Raw genomic sequence first — 21,371 nt, forward strand, 5'->3', positions numbered from 1 at the left:
CCCATTAGCAGACATGTTATCTGGCATTTTGTTTCAAAATATTATGCAAAATCAACTTTTCTTACCTTCTGGTACCTGCTGATCTGTATTTGAGATCTGCATAAGTCCTGAAAATGTGTGTGCCAATGCCGTAGTCGATAAGCTTCTTCTTTTTCACTATCTTCTTGTTATGGGACATTCATCCTCTGCTGTTGCTATTTGTAATATAAAGTAGCGTTAAGTTCTAACTTATATCTCGCTATGGAAGCACTAAAAACTACCGGTGTAGTGACTTTACATAATTCACCCAAGGAACTTTAGTTATTAGAGAGTTCCGGTCGGACAGTTTTTCACACATTTCTGGTGTTGTTGTTGCACTAGTGAGCCACGGTTGAGAATTTGCAACTCCTTTGTTGATTTAAGTAAAGTCTGAATGTCATTAAAAGAGTTAGCTCCATCTTTTGACACTTCTTCCACTCCCGTCCTTGCACGCTACACCGCAACAACAAAGATGACGGGGAGAAAAACGGCTCATCCTGAAGCGACTGTCAGAAAGCAGCTTGAAGATGATCTGTAAAACATAATCTATACAACATTTTGACCAAAGAACCACGATCACATGTTATGTAGACCACAAGGAAGATTTTTAAAAAAAATATGACTGTGGAGGTTGCCCTCCAGGAGGTTCTTCGAACCACCAATCTTTCTCATGAGAGCCCAGATCAGGGTTATAATACAGGCTTATTTTCATTCTCAGCCGGTTGCTTTCCAGCAGTTGTCTTTTTCTGTCTGTGTTCGCAACGCTCTCGCTCTCACTTCAGCTCCCCTCCAGCTCCAACAACTCTCTCCTCCCGGCTGCTGCCTTTTAGCAGAGCGGCAGGTGATTAAATAACCAGGCCCAGTTGGGCCATCTAAGCACCTGTCGCTGATTTCGAAGCCGGTCCTGGCACACCAAGCTTCGCTGCAGGCCCACAGGCCACGCCCCCCTCCACAATGACCCCTTTAATGCGCCCTATGGTCCGGAAAATACGGTACATTAACAAATCAGAATTGGACATCCAACCCTGCAGTGTGAACGTAGCCCTTGTGACGAGTGTTGCTGTTTGTTGGGATAAACAAGAAGGTGGTGATTTGGGTCTGGGTGGTGGAGTGCATTATCCTCCCATGTTTGTTACAAGGGTTTGAAATAGATCCTTGTTAAAGGCCTACTGAAACGAGATTTTCTTATTTAAACGGGGATAGCAGGTCCATTCTATGTGTCATACTTGATCATTTCGCGATATTGCCATATTTTTGCTGAAAGGATTTAGTAGAGAACATCGACGATAAAGTTCGCAACTTTTGGTCGCTGATAAAAAAGCCTTGCCTGTACCGGAAGTAGTGTGACGTCACAGGTTGTGGAGCTCCTCACATCTGCACATTGTTTACAATCATGGCCACCAGCAGCAGGAGCGATTCGGACCGAGAAAGCGATGATTACCCCATTAATTTGAGCAAGGATGAAAGATTCGTGGATGAGGAAAGTGAGAGTGAAGGATTGGAGGGCAGTGGAAGCGATTCAGATAGGGAAGATGCTGTGAGAGGCGGGTGGGACCTGATATTCAGCTGGGAATGACTAAAACAGTAAATAAACACCAGACGTATATATACCTGTACTCTTTTAGCCACAACACAACCAGGCTTATATTTAAATGCCTACTGAAACCCACTACTACCGACCACGAAGTCTGATAGTTTATATATCAATGATAAAATCTTAACATTGCAACACATGCCAATACGGCTGGGTTAACTTATAAAGTGCAATTTTAAAATTCCCGGGAAACTTCCGGTTCAAAACGTCGCGGTATGATGACGTATGCGCGTGACGTCACAAGGTCAAGGGTAGTGTTTGAACCCTATGCAAATAGCTGTTTTCTTCGACAAAATTCCACAGTATTCTGGACATCTGTGTTGGTGAATATTTTGTAATTTGTTTAATGGACAATGGAGACTGCAAATAAGAAAGTTGTAGGTGCGGTCGGTGTATTAGCGGCTGGCTGTAGCAACACCAACACCAGGAGGTCGTGTTGTGTTTTGAGCTGGAGAGCAGACGCACTACGGTGAGTACAGCTTTGGCTTCCAAACATTTGATCGCTTGCCCATACGTGCGTGTCGATATTTGCATGTCACGTACGTAACTTTGGGGAAATATATGTTTCTTGCCGACTCTGATGGCGGCCGGGGTGTCGTCGAAAGCTACAACGCCCACCGCCTACCCGTGGCTAACTTAGCTTCTATTTTTTTAGCTTCGCCAAGCTGAAAATTAATAACCGTGTATTTACATGTTCATGGTTTAATAGTATTGTTGATCTTCTGTCTAGCCTTCCAGTCAGGGTTTTTTTTATTTTGTTTCTATCTGCATTTGAGACTGATGCTATCACGTTAGCTCCGTAGCTAACTTAGCTTCTATTTTTTTAGCTTCGCCAAGCTGAAAATTAATAACCCTGTATTTACATGTTCATGGTTTAATAGTATTGTTGATCTTCTGTCTAGCCTTCCAGTCAGGGTTTTTTTAATTTTGTTTCTATCTGCATTTGAGACTGATGCTATCACGTTAGCTCCGTAGCTAACTTAGCTTCTATTTTTTTTAGCTTCGCCAAGCTGAAAATTAATAACCCTGTATTTACATGTTCATGGTTTAATAGTATTGTTGATCTTCTGTCTAGCCTTCCAGTCAGGGTTTTTTTTTATTTTATTTCTATCTGCATTTGAGACTGATGCTATCACGTTAGCTCTGTAGCTAACTTAGCTTCTATTTTTTTAGCTTCGCCAAGCTGAAAATTAATAACCCTGTATTTACATGTTCATGGTTTAATAGTATTGTTGATCTTCTGTCTAGCCTTCCAGTCAGGGTTTTTTAAAATGTTGTGTCTATCTGCATTTTGAGCCTGCTATCACGTTAGCTCTGTAGCTAACATAGCTTCTATTTTTTTTAGCTTCGCCAAGCTGAAAGTTATTAACCGTGTATTTACATGTTCATTTTCAAGAGGATATAGTATCCGAGGTGGTTTAAAATATAAATCCGTGATCCACAATAGAAAAAGGAGAGAGTGTGGAATCCAATGAGCCAGCTTGTTCCTAAGTTACGGTCAGAGCGAAAAAAGATACACGCTGCACTACACTGTAGTCCTTCACTCTAAAGTTCTTCATCCACAAATCTTTCATCCTCGCTCAAATTAATGGGGTAATCGTCGCTTTCTCGCTCCGAATGTCTCTCGCTCCATTGTAAACAACGGGGAATTGTGAGGAATCCTTAGTCTTGTGACGTCACGCTATACTTCCGGTAGGGGCAAGGCTTTTTTTTTATCAGCGAGCAAAAGTTGCGAAGTTTATCGTCGATTTTCTCTACTAAATCCTTTCAGCTAAAATATGGCAATATTGCGAAATGATCAAGTATGACACATAGAATGGATCTGCTATTTCCGTTTAAATAAAAAAAATTCATTTCAGTAGGCCTTTAATATGCCACAAATGAATCCTGCATACCAAACCCCTCCCCCCTCCCGTCCATATAACCCGCCAATACAAATCAAACACCCGCACAACACACTCAATCCCACAGCCCAAAGTACCGTTCACCTCCGCAAAGTTCATACAGCACATATATTTCCCCAAAGTTATGTACGTGACATGCACATAGCGGCACGCACATACGAGCAAGCGATCAAATGTTTGGAAGCCGCAGCTGCGTACTCACGGTAGTGCGTATCCAACTCAAAGTCCTCCTGGTAAGAGTCTCTGTTGTCCCAGTTCTCTACATGTTTGTGTTGCTGCAGCCGGCCGCTAATACACCGCTTCCCACCTACAGCTTTCTTCTTTGCTGTCTTCATTGTTCGTTAAACAAATTGCAAAAGATTCACAAACACAGATGTCCAGAATACTGTGGAATTTTGCGATGAAAACAGACGACTTAATAGCTGGCCACAATGGTGTCCCAAAATGTCCGCTACAATCCGTGACGTCACGCGCAAACGTCATCAAACCGAAATGTTTTCAGCAGGATATTTCGCAGGAAATTTAAAATTGCACTTTACCAATCTAACCCGGCCGTATTGGCATGTGTTGCATTGTTAAGATTTCATCATTGATATATAAACTATCAGACTGCGTGGTCGGTAGTAGTGGGTTTCAGTAGGCCTTTAAGAGACGTGTCCTACAAGATGGGTGACCCCAGGAACACCGTGATCGATTTTCCAACGACACACACATCCATAACCGGAGATGTAACAGAACTCTAGCAGTAAGTGTTTTAAACAATCCAGGCCTACCATTTGCCAGCTCCCAGAGTTGTCTCTCAGGGTCACATCTGCAAAAAAAAAAAAGGATCAAGATCCCTTTTTGAAAGGGACACTGGACTAAAAGGAAAATGTCAAAGAAGCAGTAAACATTCACAGTATTAGACGAGAACGAGAGTTTCATCATGAGAGATTATCTTGCTCTCGGGCTCTCAAGTGAAAGCAGTTCTGCGGTGATTAAGCACAGCATGTGTATGGTAAAGATCACCCGTCCGTGCCTGTGATCCTCTCCATGATAGCGTGCACACTCTACAGTATATGCAGTAACCTAAACACACGTCCTAGTGTGTGATAGACAGCCCCTTTGCTGTTAAAATCTTGGATCCCTGGATCTTGACATTATTTATGTTCTGGATAGCCCAAAGCTGTTGTAGTGCACGGTTTTACCTCATTAAATGTCTAGCTAGAATATAGTTCAGATGGAAAAAAAAGGACATTTGCGCTGCTAATGGAATGGTACCGGTATCATTAGTGACGCCCACATGAAAACTCGCACTTAGGGAAACGTAAACATAATTCTTGCAGTGATCTTGGGGGAAAAAAGCAGCATTAACTGCAGATACTCCTGTTCTTGCACCTTCTGGAATGCCTCCTCAAACGCTACTCTGTTATTGTAACACTAAATGTATTTCTTTTCACATGCAAGTGCTGTTTTTTATGGGAATTCCTCTGTAAAGTATTCAACCATGGCACCAAATGCATGCGTGGTCAACCAGGATGCAATTAAGCCCTCAACTGCTTAAATTGGGATCTTGGCAAGCACAAACTCCCTGGTATCATCAAGTTCAACTTGGTGGAACACATCCACGTGTCCTACAAACGATAATGGCCGATTATCTTAATCTTCTTATTATCTTATACTGTATTTTTTCCAACATAATCCACATTTTTACATATTGCTAGACAACATACTCGGGATCAGTGGTTCTCAACTTGTTCGACTAATGATTTTTCAGGAATTTTGTGTGATTGTCACAATCAAAAATGCCCGAGTTTGAGGCAGACTTTTTAAAGAAAGTTGTGATGTTATATTTTTTCAAAGAACATTGAATCCACTTCACTGGCTCCCTGTGCGTTACCGAATCAATTTTGAACTCCTTTTATTTGTTTTTAAATGTCTAAACAACCTCGCGCCAACATATCTCTCCGACCTCCTTCAGCCCTACTGCCCCACCCGATCCCTAAGATCAGCCGATCAGCTGCTACTGACGGTCCCTGACACAAGGCTGAAGCTTAGAGGTGACAGAGCTTTCGCCGCTGCTGCTCCCAAGCTCTGTAACGACCTACCTCTGAGTGTTAGACAAGCCTCCTCTCTTCCTGTTTTTAAATCTCTCTAAAAAACATACTTTTATTCCATGGCTTTTAACACTGAGTGATATCCATCCTGCAATGGCACCCAATAATACACCTGCTGTGAACCTGTTTTTATGTTTTTATGTTTTTATGTTTTATTTATTTTTTATCGTGTTCTGTTTGTGTTGTGTTGTGTTTGCTCGGTTCTCGTATTATCTTTAAACCTGCCCATTGTACAGCACTTTGGCTACCCCTGTGGTAAATTTTAAATGTGCTTTATAAATAAAGTTGATTTGATTTGATTTGTGATATTAAGAACTTATTGTCAATATTTTAAGTGTTTCTTTAATTTTAACCTCTAAAAGCACAGGATTTCAACAAAAAGTATGATGAGATTGTCGCAGATATTCAAGATGCAACCTTTTAATCAAGTTTGAATAATACTAGGATATTGAGACTGATTTGGTGGATTTAAAGATTACTGTTTTAATGTTTTATTTATTTTATAACACAGATTTTAAAAGTAGACACAAGATGGCAGTAAAGGCACATACTCGAAGCTCATTGTCAAATTACTGAACTGTTCTATTGAATTATAACCACCGTATTTCTCGGACTATAAGGCGCACTTAAAATCCTTTCATTTTCTCAAAACTCGATAGTACGTCTTATGACCCGGTTCGCCTAATGTACGGAATAATTTTGGTTGTGCTTACCCACCTCGAAGCTATTTTATTTGGTACATGGTGAAATGATAAGTGTGACCAGTAGACGGCAGTCACACATAAGAGATACGTGTAGACTGCAATATGACTCAAGTAACTACACCGGTACAAAAAGACCGCCCACAAAACGGAAGATGGTCTGTAAAACATAATCTATGCAACATTTTGACCAAAGAACCACCATCACATGTAGACCACAAGGAAGTGTTTTCAATTTAGATTTTATATATATATATATATATATATATATATATATATATATATATATATATATATATATATATATATATGTATATATATATATATATATATATATATATATATATATATATATATATATATATATATATATATATATATATATGACCCCTTTAATGCGCATTGGCGGTGTGCCCTATGGTCCGGAAAATACGGTAATAATAATATTTAATTTGAATGATAGAAAAAAATACCACCATTGACGTCCTTATTGTCTGCTATCTGCTCTGTCATCCACAAGTGGCTGACATTCTCCATGTCTGTTTTACGCTTGAAAAGTGTTTGACCATCTTAAACAATAATTTATGTTGCAACACATTTACCCCTGCACATTGCTAACATTTGTGAACTGTTGAGAGTGATCTATTGTGGTATTTTTTGCTGGTAAATGACAGACGATGAAGAATTATCATCACGCCTCAACATCTCTAACATGCCTTTGCTTGGTCGGCATTTGAATCTGTTCTTAGTGTCCTTAACCTGAACAAATAAAGGTAAATGAATAATAAATGCAAACAATGTGTTAGTAAAAGTTTATATCCTACATTACCCAATGCTTAGCGCAATGGACAGGAACCAGAAGTATGATATGATCTGCTTCTGTTTGCCACAAATTGGACCTATTTTCTTGCCAAAGTGGTTATTTGCGTGATTGTTTGGTCCTACGTGAAATAATCACACAATTGATAACACACACACCTGGAATGGCCTCATCATGGGCTTCAATATGAGGGGTCACTCGATACGGTTTGTTGAACGTTTTTATTTTTTTTGCCCCAGACCTGTGAACTTTACCTGGAGGATGTCTCCATGACTAATCAACTTTGTCTATCGATGTAATATGTCCAGTAAGTTTTAGAAATATAACATTACAACCATCCAGAGCCACATAGCATTTATTGATATTAGCATAGTTTGTTTTTGTTGTCGCTAATAGCAGCAAAAGCGTTTAACAAATGTGTACCAGGCAGGTAAAATGGCATCCACTATTATGGTGAACCTGTATGTCTATTTACCTTGTTTTTTGTGTTGTTTTTTTAACGCAGCTGCTTCTGTTTGCCACAAATTGGACCCATTTTCTTGCCAAAGTGTTTCTTTGCATGATTGTGTGGCCCTACGTGAAACAACACCACAAATAACAACACACCCGCAAAGGCCTCATCATGGGCTTTAATTTGAGGGGTCACTCGATAGGGTTTGTTGATAGTTTTTTTTTTCCCACCTCAGTACCTATGAATTTTTATTTATTTATTCCGTACCTGTGAACTTTACCCAAAGGCTGTCCCTTTGACTAATCAACTTTGTCTATCGATGTAATATGTCTAGTAACTTTTAGAAAAATAACAATACAACCATCCAGAGCCACATACCACATACCAAGTCTATTTACTTTGTCTTTTTTTCAAATACAACTGCTTCTGTTTGCCACAAATCTGATCTGTAAGAGACAAAAAAAATACGTTTTTGATTTGACAGTTGACGTGCGTGTTTGAGCGCCACTGAGACAAATTTAATTGGCTAAAATAACGCTGATTAGCCAAAATGTGCAGGGAGGTTGCAGGCATTAGACCAAGTTGGGTAGCCGCGCTTTATTTGTGGGAACTTGATTGAATTTAAGTAAATTGGCTCACGTAGTCACAAATTTGGAAGTGTCTGTTTTTGTTGATTTCCTAATCATTTTGATGATGATAGGTCAACAAGTTAAATATTGTGCTACTTAGTCTTTTAATGGTTAATTTATCTTAATTGAATTCGGATTCAGTTTCAGAAGTACTTTATTAACCCCCGAGGGGAAATTGAGAAAGGATTGCTGACGGGTCTGCCAACTTCCGGCACCCCTTACAAAAAAGGTGAGAAACAGGTAAATGTTGGGGAGGTGGAGGAGGAGAGTAAAAACAATATTCAGTTAAAGGCTGGACTCCAGGGAGGAGGTCCAGACTGAGGCCAAGGAAAAAAACCTCATAGCACACATAAACAAGTTACATAGAATCAACAAAACTTGCAACAGATCAAATAACTTTTGCACAACATTTTTTATGTATTGAGTAAGAACGGCTCGCAACATTCACTTAAAAAGAGCCGTCCAAAAAACCTGATTTGTTTGTGAACTGCACATCTCTACTAGCCAAAGACCCAGAGGTCGGTGGAGACCCACCAGTAGCTGTAGATATTGTATATACAGTATAGGTTGTAGGTACGGTTGACCTACCAGCCATATTTTGAAGAGACAATCTAGAAAAAAAAAAAGGCAACAGCAATTGAAGTTTATCTAAAATGTTTTCTCTATGGACAAAAAAGGGCCAAGAGAACAAAATCAGTGCCGATTAGAAAACATTGCATCCCTAAAAAGGCAGTTTCCCTTTTCTACTGTGTGGGTGCCAAGTGCCTCATTTCCACTCGTGTTGGCAGTCATCCAGTGTAAGTTTTACTATCAGTGCCTGCAGTCATCTCCATTTATTGCAAATGACCAAGTAAGAACAGCGCTTAACAGTAGCTGAGGTTAAAAACCATATAAAGAAAACCAACACCCACACAAGCCTTTTTTTTATGGCCTCTGAAGTATTTGGGTGATTGGGCGTGTTTGTGTAATCTTGTTTCTCCTTGGCACTTTTCTTTTATTACCACCGCAGCATTCAGCCAAGGGTCTGTGACGGTTTTTTTTTTTTCTAAAAGAAACAGCGAGGATTCATTTTCAGTCAGCCATCTGTCGTTCTGCCACCTTTTCTCTCAAGGTGCCTTTGTAACGCGGTCCTCAGCAGACGGACAAACCGTAGGTGTTGGGGTTTTGAAAGCACCATCCACAGGGTTCGGGGGTTTTACATTTCTCAATGGACTCAAATCATTTCCCAAACAAAGTCATGCGATATTGTTCAATAGCATGCGATGTAATCCAACCTTACCAGGACTGATTTTCAATCAGTTTTTCGGCCAAGTCCAATGTGGACTGTTAGCTAATATCAACCGAAGGTAAGTAAGTCAAAGAAAGTGTCCGACTGAAGAATAGGCACTGTTAAACTTTGACGTCCCTTGCCAAGCGAGTATATTACATTGGAAAGTTAATGCAGCTGCATGTTTTAGTTGGACGGCAAACCTTTGCAACCCAAGTCCTAATTCTTCATTCAATTTATGGAGAGGGAGCAGGTGACTGAGGGTAGACTCTGATCTACAACAATCACCAGGCTGTCCTAGACACCAACTGGACTGTTTTTTCCATAAGAAATTGAATAATTTGTATAACGCAACACATTTTTAATATAACAATTATAACTTTGGTATACAGAAAGCAAAACAGACAGCATGTGGATGACAAATTATCAGACCAGAAATATTTGTAATAATCCCTGAGGGGAAATTAAGATTTTCAGCACAATCCCATTCAAGAGCAGACAAACATTACAGGGAGACAGAACAGGATCGCTGACGGGTCTGCCAACTTCCGGCGGCCCTTACAAAAAAGATGAGAAACAGGTAAACGCTGGGGGGGATTCAGTCTAAGCCTGGGCCCCTGGAGAGGGGGTCCAGACTGAGGCCAAAGAAAAAAAAACTCATAGCCATAGCACACATAAACATGTGTGTAAGAGGGTAACATCAAAGAACACAAAGGACATTAAAGGCCTACTGAAATGAAATGTTCTTATTAAAACGGGGATACCAGGTCCATTCTATGTGTCATTCTTGATCATTTCGCGATATTGCCATATTTTTGCTGAAAGGATTTAGTAGAGAACATCGACGATAAAGTTCGCAACTTTTGGTCGCTGATAAAAAAGCCTTGCCTGTACCGGAAGTAGCGTGACGTCACAGGTTGTAGAGCGCCTCACATATGCACATTGTTTACAATCATGGCCACCAGCAGCGAGAGAGATTCGGACCGAGAAAGCGACGATTACCCCATTAATTTCAGCAAGGATGAAAGATTTGTGGATGAGGAAAGTGAGAGTGAAGGATTAGAGGGCAGTGGAAGCGATTCAGATAGGGAAGATGCTGTGAGAGGCGGGTGGGAGCTGATATTCAGCTGGGAATGACTAAAACAGTAAATAAACACAAGACATATATATACTCTATTAGCCACAACACAACCAGGCTTATATTTAATATGCCACAAATTAATCCTGCATAACAAACACCTCCCCCCTGCCGTACATATAACCCACCAATACAACTCAAACACCCGCACAACACACTCAATCCCACAGCCCAAAGTACCGTTCACCTCCGTAAAGTTCATACAACACATATATTTCCCCAAAGTTACGTACGTGACATGCACATAGCGGCACGCACGTACGGGCAAGTGAACAAATGTTTGGAAGCCAAAGCTGCGTACTCACGGTACTGCGTCTGCTATCCAACTCAAAGTCCTCCTGGTAAGAGTCCAGCCGGCCGCTAATACACCGATCCCACCTACAGCTTTCTTATTTGCTGTCTTCATTGTTCATTAAAAAAATTGCAAAAGATTCACCAACACAGATGTCCAGAATACTGTGGAATTTTGCGATGAAAACAGACGACTTAATAGCTGGCCACAATGGTGTCCCATTATGTCCGCTACAATCCGTGACGTCACGCGCAAACGTCATCATACCGAGACGTTTTCAGCAGAATATTTTGCGGGAAATTTAAAATTGCACTTTACTAATCTTACGTATTGGCGTGTGTTGCAATGTTAAGATTTCATCATTGATATATAAACTATCAGACTGCGTGGTTGGTAGTAGTGGGTTTCAGTAAGCCTTTAAAGACATTAAAAGAGCAGAGCTGATGCAACCAGCCACTTCTACACACAGCCACAAAAGTAAAACAACGACAAAAAACTAAACAAAAACACTGTGGTGGCCTCTGCAGTGTTCCACGCCATCGTCTGCTGGGGTGGGGGGAAGCATGGCCAGAGACAGGAGCAGACCCAACAAAGCAGCCAAGAGAGCCGACTCCACCCTCAGGCCGCCCACTAACTCTCGGCCAGTGTCCAGTCCGCATGGATGAGCGAGGATACGTCCACGGAGACCGAGGTGTCCGATACCTGCTCATTCAGCCAAGACACTGTGAAGCTTGTCTGTCCCAGCGTTCAGCGCCAGCTCCGCAGCCCTGTCTCTACATCCGCATCTCCTCCAGTCTCTCCAAACGGACTCTGGTGTGGCAGAGACCCAGCAGCTGGTCTCCATGGCCAAAAGGCTCCCGGGAGGCAGATCCAGAAGTTCACAAAAATTCACCAGAGAAGTCACAAAAGTGCCACTCCTTGTCACTCAGTCCCAAAGGGTCCCCAACCAAAAGGCAAAAAAAAAACACATGAAAACAAGAGGATGACACAAGAGCACAGAGCTCCTCCCACCAGCAGTCACTACAGCGGCCCCATCTTGGGAAGAAAAAAATAAATAAATAAATGGATAAATGTAGGCTCTTGCTGGCAGTGATGAAGGAGGAAGGAACTTCATATACTTTGCCAGTAATTTCTTGAATTCAATAGTATTTCTGCACACCGCCCTGACTTCACGATTCAAGAACAGTTCGCTGCAGTTAACAAATATCTTTTACCCCACGGTGGATTATTTTGAAGCAAACGCTGCCAGAACGCTGATTTGTCCAACACTCTAAAATGTACGCAGTGCATGAACAAGTTCATCGTTTTGTGTGCTTTAATGAACCCCCCCAACAAACACAAGTACACACACTAACACACACATTATACAATTTTTTTAAAAGGATTTGCCAAGAACAATTCAAAGACCCCCAAACTATTGTACCATATTTTACGGACCATAGGGCGCACCAAATTATAAGACGCACTGCCGATGAATGGTCTATTTTTTATCTTTTTTCATGTATAAGGCTCTTCGGATTATCGGACGCATTAAAGTAGTCATATTATTATAATTTTTTCTAAATGTCAAACACTTCCTTGTGGTCTACATAACATGTAATGGTGGTTCTTTGGTCAAAATGTTGCATAGATTATGTTTTACAGATCATCTTTAAGTCGCTTTCTGACAGTCGCTTCAGGATGCGCCGTTTTGAGGGCGGTCTTCGACAGCGTCTTTTCTCCCGGTCATCTTTGTTGTAGTGGTGTAGCGTGCAAGGACGGGAGTGGAAGAAGTGTCAAAAGATGGAGCTAACTGTTTTAATGACATTCAGACTTTACTTTAATCAATAATGGAGCAGCATCTCCTCATTCGTGGCTCACTAGTGCAATAACGCCGGAAAAGTGTCCTGTGAAAAAGCGTCCGACAGGAACTCTCTAATAACTAAAGTTCCTTGGGTGAATAAGGTAAACTCACTACACCGGTAGTTTTTAGCGCTTCCATAGCGAGATATAAGTTAGAACTTTACGCTATTTTATATTAGAAATGGCAACAGCTTATTGACTACTGCATTGGTATTGACTACAGTGGCGGACGTGCGCAAATTTTCAGGACTTATGCAGATCCCAAATACACATCAGCAGGTACCAGAAGGTAAGAAAAGTTAATTTTGCATAATATTGTGAAACAAAACGCCAGATAATGTCTGCTAATGGGTGCCATTTTGCGGTCCTTATACACACACCATAGTAATACTTGTATCTCTGACTACGGTAGCCGTAATGGGCCGACAATCCATCAAGCGGTGAGGCTTCAAAGTCGTACTAAAACATTTTGACAGATTTTTGAGTGCCGTGTGTAATGTTCTTTATCGTCAATGGAACATTTAAAGTTTGGGTGTTGTTTACTGGCGTCATATTGCAGTTTACACGTATCTCTTATGTGTGACTGCCATCTACTGGTCACACTTACCATTATACCATGTACCAAATAAAATTGTTTTGAGTTTGGTAAGCACAACCAGAATTATTCCGTACATTAGGTGCACCGGGTTATAAGGCGCACTGTCGATTTTTGAGAAAATGAAAGGATTTTGAGTGCTCTTTATAGTCCGAAAATGAGATGGAATGGGGACCCCCTACTTATAAATATTGTATCAAATGTTTTTAATTAAACTGGTCGTAAAGGTACCTCCATTTTTTTCCGAACAGTAAGCTGCTACTTTTTTTTCCAATCTTTGCATCCTGTGACGTATACAAAGGTGCAGGTAATGTATGAATTTTTCTTAGCTAACGGCCATGATGATTTGTTTAGAACAAACTTACATAGTAGTAACACTGACAGAGACAGAAACGTTGTGTTTCCGTTTGTGCTATGGCGCCATCTTTTGGACGAATTTGCTCACTGCAGGTGCTCCGGGTTGAAAGTCTGCAGCATCTCCTTTTGTTTCGTGCCTTCAACAGGAAGTACAAGCGCTGTTCCGTCTACTAGTCCTCTCTCGCGCTTCTACTCATATGGTTTCTTCATTCATCACTCCAAGCAACATGTGTAAGTTTTACAATATAAGTAAAATAGTTCATACTTACTAAAACCGTCAAATGTTTGACAGTAGTGTTTTCATACATATACTGAACAAAAGTATAATCGCAACACTTTTGTTTTTGCTCCCATATTTCATGAGTTGAACTCGATGATTTAAAACTTTTACTATTTCCACATGATTTCAAACTTTTACTATTTCCACAAAATACCTTCTCTCAAATATTATTCACAAGTCTGTCTAAATCTGTGTTAGTGAGCATTTCTTCTTTGCCAAGATAATGCATCCCACCTCACAGGTGTGGCATATCAAGATGCTGATTAAACAGCATGATTATTGCACAGGTGTGCCTTAAGCTGCCCACAATCACTGTGCACAAAATACTTTGTTTGTTTGTTTGTTTGTTTGTTTGTTTGTTTGAGATCGTCAGTACTGTCCATGCGTTGGAAAAGTGTATTACAATTGGCAAACTGATATTTTTTGGCGGCCCTCTAGGGGGCGCTTGCGGGCCAACAATGGTTAAGAAACACTGGATTATATTACAGGCTATGTTATTGTGTTCTTTTGGGGCGCCCTAGTGGCTCCCTGGACCTCTTTCAGAGATGTGTGAAAATGGAAAAAGATGAAGAAAAAACATATATTTTTTGTTTTAATATATTTTCTGTAGGAGGACAAACATGACACATACCTTCCTTATTGTTAGAAATCCCACTGTCTATATTAAACATGCTTCACTGATGAGAGTATTTGGCAAGCACCGTTTTGTCCTACTAATTTCAGCGATCCTTGAACTCATCGCAGTATGTTTACATGTGCAACTTTCTCTGATGCTGCCGCAGAAAGACGTGTTTTATGCCACTCCTTCTTTGTCTCATTTTGTACATCACACGTTTAATGCAGTGCGTGAATGCACAAAGGTGAGCTTTGTTGATGTTATTGACTTGTTGGAGTGCTAATCAGGCATATATTGTCACTGCATGACTGCAAGCTAATCGATGCTAACATGCTATTTAGGCTAGCTGTATGTACATATTGCATCATTATGCCTCGTTTGTGGGTATATTTGAGCTCATTTAATTTCCTTTACCTATGTCCTCTGTGTATTTAATTTATATGTGCATGTTTAATGACACATTATCTGTATGTAATATTGGCTGCATTTCTTATTGTTGTTTGTGTGCCACGTTGTTCCAGACCAAGGCAAACGTTACCCAGCTTGCAAAGATTGCACAGTACTGAATCTGCACTTTTAAAGGTTTTTAATGATTTGCTTTTAATGTCTGACTCTGGCAGCGCTGCCATTTTAGTGCTTTTAGATCTTACAGCTGCCTTTGACACAGTCGACCACACAATTCTTTTAGACCGCCTGAGAGACTGTGTGGGTGTCAGGGGGACTGCATTAGAGTGGTTCAGATCCTACCTGTCAGAGAGGTCCTTCTCTGTCAGGCTGGGGGACGCCACCTCTTCTTCTGCTCCACTTTACTGTGGTGTCCCCCCAGGATCTATTCTAGGCCCCATCCTGTTTGCTCTATATCTCCTCCCGATTAGATACATTTTTAAGAGGCATGGAGTGTCTTATCACTTTTATGCAGACGATTGCCAAATTCTGCCGATTTTAAAAGGTCACGGCCCCCTGGCACCCCTTCTCAACTGTCTATACGACGTCAAGGCTTGGTTAGCCCAGAATTTTTTAATAATGAATGAGGGAAAAACGGAAATTTTAGTTTTTGGTCCAGCCCTCACTGACTTGGGGCCATTGCAAAATTATGTGCATCCCAAAGTCACCAGCCTTGGCGTCACTATAGACAGCGGTTTTAAATTTGACAAACAACTCAATGGTGTTTTAAAATCGTTTTTTTTATCATCTTCGTCTTTTAGCAAAGGTAAAACCATTTTTATCTTTTAACCTTTTTGAACAAGTCGTGCATGCTTTTATTTCAAGTCGCCTGGACTACTGCAATGCACTTTATGCTGGCATTAGCCAAAAAGCTCTCTCCCGGTTGCAGTTAGTCCAGAACGCGGCAGCACAACTTTTAACAGGGGCCAGGAAACGTGAGCATGTAACCCCAATTCTTCAGAGTTTGCACTGGCTCCCTGTTCATCTTAGAATTTATTTTAAAACCTTGCTGTTTGTTTTTAAAGCTTTACATGGACTGGCACCTCAATATATCTCGGACCTCTTTCAAATTTACAAACCTGCGCGTGCTCGGAGGTCGGAGAGCCAGCTCAAGCTTGTGGTGCCCAAGACCAGACTTAAAACCAGAGGAGACAGGGCCTTCTCTGTGGTCAGCCCTAAGCTCTGGAACACTCCGCCCCTCTATGTTCGAACTGCTCCCACAGTGGAGTGTTTTAAGTCTCGTCTTAAGACCCACTTTTATTCTTTGGCTTTCAACACTACGTGAGTTGTGTGGTCCTCTGTTGTCCTCTGTGTTTTTAAAATTTTGATTTCTATTTACTGTTTTAATTGGTTTTAACCTTTAAAATCATTTTTAATCATATTTATTTTATATTGTTTTGTTTTATATGTAATTATTTTTTGTTTTTATTCAGTCTTTGGTGGAGCTAAGGATAATGTTTGAATTGATTGATTGATTGAGACTTTTATTAGTAGGTTGCACAGTGAAGTACATATTCCGTACAATTGACCACTAAATGGTAACACCCGAATAAGTTTTTCAACTTGTTTAAGTCGGGGTCCACTTAAATTGATTCATGATACAGATATATACTATCATATATACTATCATCATAATACAGTCATCACACAAGATAATCACATTGAATTATTTACATTATTTACAATCAGGGGTTTGGGGGGGGGGGGTAGGATATGGACAGCAAGTAGTGGCGAGAGAGAGAGAGAGAGAGAGAGAGAGAGAGAGAGAGAGAGAGAGAGAGAGAGAGAGAGAGAGAGAGAGAGAGAGAGAGAGAGAGAGAGAGAGAGAGAGAGAGAGAGAGAGAGAGATCAGAAGGTATAAAAAAAAGTATCTGCATTTGATTGTTTATATTTGATTATTAGCAATTGATTATTTTAGGGTTGTAGCTGCCTGGAGGTGAACTTTTATTGCGGTTTTGAAGGAGGATAGAGATGCCCTTTCTTTTATACCTGTTGGGAGCGCATTCCACATTGATGTGGCATAGAAAGAGAATGAGTTAAGACCTTTGTTAGTTCGGAATCTGGGTTTAACGTGGTTAGTGGAGCTCCCCCTGGTGTTGTGGTTATGGCGGTCATTTACGTTAAGGAAGTAGTTTGACATGTACTTCGGTATCAGGGAGGTGTAGTGGATTTTATAGACTAGGCTCAGTGCAAGTTGTTTAACTCTGTCCTCCACCTTGAGCCAGCCCACTTTAGAGAAGTGGGTAGGAGTGAGGTGGAATCTGGGGTGGAGGTCTAGAAGTAACAATATTGTTTTTAATATTGTTGTGCAGCACTTTGGAAACATTTAGTTGTTTAAATGTGCTATATACATAAAGTGGATTGGATTGGATTGAAAGATTGTAACAAATCCATTAAAAGAAGACATGCCTGCCTTTTCCTTTAATTTGGATGCAAACATCTATACCCTTGGCCATTCTGAGCTAGTAATTTCCAGTAGTTATCTCATCCTGTGACAAGCCTCCATTTTACAAATGATTTCCAATGTTGCAAAAATGTGTAGAATAATAATAAAAATATGTTTTTTGCATCAGCCTTTGATAGTAGGCTAATATAGCTAATATAGACACATCATGTGTTGCCTGGGGAATGCTGTGCTTTGCAGACCTCTCTTTGCACCTACAGTATTTCAATGACAGACTTCACTCAAATGTTAATATGTCTCCTGTTATCTTTGCTTCATTCAGATTGAGAATTACATCAAAGAAAGCATGAAAACAGAGATGGTTCAACTGCAACAGAGCGCTGTCCACAACCACACGGCAGCCATGTTGGAAATGGGCACCAACCTTCTCTCTCAAACCGCGGAACAGACACGGAAGCTGACTGATGTCGAGACCCAAGTAAGGTTTTAGGAAATTAAATGCATGAAAAAACCTGCAGCCCATGCATCATTTTTGCCAAGACGTGACATTTGCGTTTATGTCTGCGGCAGGTTTTGAATCAGACATCAAGGCTTGAGATTCAGCTTCTGGAAAATTCTCTGTCCACTAACAAGTTGGAGAAGGAGTTAATGGTGCAGACCAATGAGATCAGCAAGCTCCATGACAAGAACAGGTAAACAACCGCTAAAGCAAACAAATCCACACGGGCCATTTACCAGCAGCAATTTCATACCGAAAGTTGGTGAAAAAAATACGATTACAATTTTTTTTAAAAAGGACAAGAGAATTAACTGTCGGTTTTCGTGACCAAAAAAATCACGACAAGGCATCTTTAGGAATAAAGTCATGTCTCAGAGTCATGTTCATAAAAGGAATTGCTCTTTGGGGATTACTCAAAAACAACAACATCACTGCAACCATTTTGTTAAATAATAATAATGACATAAAAAAAAATCAACATTTAGCCTTAAGATACTCTCGAGGATTATTAATATGGAATGCTGAAGGCCAGCACAAAAACATTCCCAATGGGAAAGGATGTCTTTAATGTACTGGAATGATTTGTGATCCTCATGTCTCAGGAACGGGGTTGAATAACAGAACATCTCATGCAAGCTGAGCAGTGTTTGATGATTCATTTGGAGATGTTGGAAACATGAATATTACATGGTGTTCTGTAACATTTAATAGGGTGACCTGCCCACTCTGTTCACTACTGCTATAATGAATTCAAGTTGATCAATAGTGCATCATCAGCTTATGGTGTATTAAACAAATGTTATATGGCAAACCCTTCAAGGTAGAGATGTGACGTTGGTGAACGAGTCAGGTCTTTTGAACGGCTTTTTTGATGTGAACTATGAGAACCGATTTGCACTTGCGAGAGCTGTTTTTAAATGCAAATTAACCGTGCTGCCTTTATATGCGGGCCAACCTGAGAGAGCTGGAGTCACAATGACTAAAGAAAATCCACAAAATTAGTTAAAAAGAGTCAAAAGACACAACTGGATGCACTTTTCTGGTTCATTGTTTGGTTATGGATTTTTTAGGTAGCCTAATTTAATTGTACACACACCTACATTTTACATTAACATTTATGGATTGTGCTATTTTTGTATTAATATGTTTTTATACACAGAGTATTCGACATATATTATTTGTAGACTACAAAATCCAAAACCAGTGAAGTTGGCACGTTGTGTAAATTGTAAATAAAAACAAAATACAATGATTTGCAAATCCTTTTCTAATTATATTCAATTGAATAGACTGCAAAGACAATTTACTTCACGTTCGTTTTTTTTTGCAAATATTAGCTCATTTGGAATTTGATGCCTGTAACATGTTTAAAAAACACTGGCACAAGTGGCAAAAAAGGCTGAGCAAGTTGAGGAATGCCCGTCAAACACTTATTTGGAACATCCCACAGGTGAACAGGCTAATTGGGAATTGGTGGGTGCCATGATTGGGTAAAAAAGCAGCTTCCATGAAATGCTCAGTCATTCACAAACAAGGATGGGGCGAGGGTCACCACTTTGTCAACAAATGCGTGAGCAAATTGTCGAACAGTTGAAGAACAACATTTCTCAACGAGCTGTTGCAAGGAATTTAGGGATTTCACCATCTACGGTCCGCTATATCATCAAAAGTTTCAGAGAATCTGGAGAAAGCACTGCACATAAGCGATGATATTACGGACCTACGATCACTCAGACGGTACTGCATCAAAAAGCAACATCATGAAGGATATCACCACATGGGCTCAGGAACACTTCCGAAAACCACTGTCAGTAACTACAGTTTCTCGCTACATCTGTAAATGCAAGTTAAAACTCTACTATGCAAAGCGAAAGCCATTTATCAACAACACCCAGAAACGCCGCCGGCTCTGCTGGGCTCGAACTCATCTAAGATGAACTGATGCAAAGTGTATAAGGTGTTCTGTGGTCTGACGAGTCCACATTAAAAAAAATTTTGGGAAACTGTGGATGTCGTGTCCTCCGGAACAAAGAGGAAAAGAACCATCCGGATTATTATAGGTGCAAAGGTCAAAAGCCAGCATCTGTGATGGTATGGGGGTGTATTAGTGCCCAAGACATTGGTAACTTACACATCTGTGAAGGCACCATTAATGCTGAAAAGTACATACAGGTTTTGGAGCAACATATGTTGCCATCCAAGCATTGTTATCATGGACGCCCCTGCTTATTTCAGCAAGACAATGCCAAGCCACGTGTTACAACAGCGTGGCTTCATAGTAAAAGAGTGCGGGTACTAGACTGGCCTGCCTGTAGTCCAGACCTGTCTCCCATTGAAAATGTGTGGCGCATTATGCAGCCTAAAGTACCACAACGGAGACCCCCGGACTGTTGAACAACTTAAGCTGTACATCAAGCAAGAATGGGAAAGAATTCCACCTGAAAAGCTTCAAAAATTGGTCTCCTCAGTTCCCAAACGTTTACTGAGTGTTGTTAAAAGGAAAGGCCATGTAACACAGTGGTAAAAATGCCCCTGTGCCAACATTTTTGCAATGTGTTCCTGCCATTAAATTCTAAGTTAATAATTATTTGCAAAAAAAAAAGAAGTTTCTCAGTTCCAACGTTAAAAATGTTGTCTTTGCAGTCTATTCAATTGAATACAATTTGAAAAGGATTTGCAAATCATTGTATTCTGTTTTTATTCACAATTTACACAACGTGCCAACTTCACTGGTTTTGTATATTTTTTCCTGCATCGTCCAAACCTTACGTCAAAATTTATTTGCATGGAGATTATTTCTAGCTTGTGTAGTTTTTATATGGACGGGAAAAAGTCCCACCTTATTGAATGTTTACAATAAAAACACAACCCAGATGAAATTATGATTCATAATTTAAAATGTTTCCCACAAATGAGAATATAAATTTTTGAAATTAGAATGATTAAATCCAAATCTTATGTATGACTGCCACCAGTCTTTAGTTCCTTGATAGAAACAAATACCTTCTAAAAAAAAATTCTAAAAGAGAAATATAACAATGAGCCATTCTTTGAAATGATTTTTCCCAATCTGGATCCCTTGTGAGAGCCATTAATCCCATCTCTCCTTCAAATATAAATTAAACCATCAAAGAAAATAGTTATTCCACTGCAATGACTGATCTTTCAACTATTTTTTTTCAAATCTGCAAAACTTGAGGCTGAAATATGATCTTGCGTCACGCTGACCTTCCAGCTGACCTTTTACCTGCTTTTCTAGTACCCAATTTCCAGGTTTTCCTACCTTCCTTTTCCTCGCCTGGACTCATTAAAGGGTCACACAGCCCCCCACTCGCCAATGTCTTCTCTTCCGGCTTGTTTCCTCAATCAATTCTGTCGCTTCAGTCGCCATTGTTTACCACAACTACTACACACAGGAAGCTCA

At 40.2% G+C, this 21,371-nt stretch overlaps 1 protein-coding gene across 2 annotated transcripts in view; it reads left to right on the forward strand.

Moving 5' to 3' along the window:
- Window positions 1-21,371, forward strand: part of angpt1 (angiopoietin 1) — a 208,506-nt gene that overhangs the window by 87,017 nt on the left and 100,118 nt on the right. Inside the window, exons 1-3 of one of the 2 annotated variants that reach the window (XM_062029976.1) lie at window positions 14,738-14,844; window positions 17,771-17,926; window positions 18,019-18,140. In XM_062029976.1, coding sequence (XP_061885960.1) covers window positions 14,755-14,844; window positions 17,771-17,926; window positions 18,019-18,140 — 368 coding nt within the window. In that variant the 5' untranslated portion in view covers window positions 14,738-14,754. Of the gene's footprint in view, window positions 1-14,737; window positions 14,845-17,770; window positions 17,927-18,018; window positions 18,141-21,371 lie in introns of those variants that run through there. The other variant, XM_062029975.1, reaches the window with a different exon arrangement.

Source organism: Entelurus aequoreus, linkage group LG20 (assembly GCF_033978785.1).
Source record: "Entelurus aequoreus isolate RoL-2023_Sb linkage group LG20, RoL_Eaeq_v1.1, whole genome shotgun sequence".
Taxonomy (NCBI): domain Eukaryota; kingdom Metazoa; phylum Chordata; class Actinopteri; order Syngnathiformes; family Syngnathidae; genus Entelurus; species Entelurus aequoreus.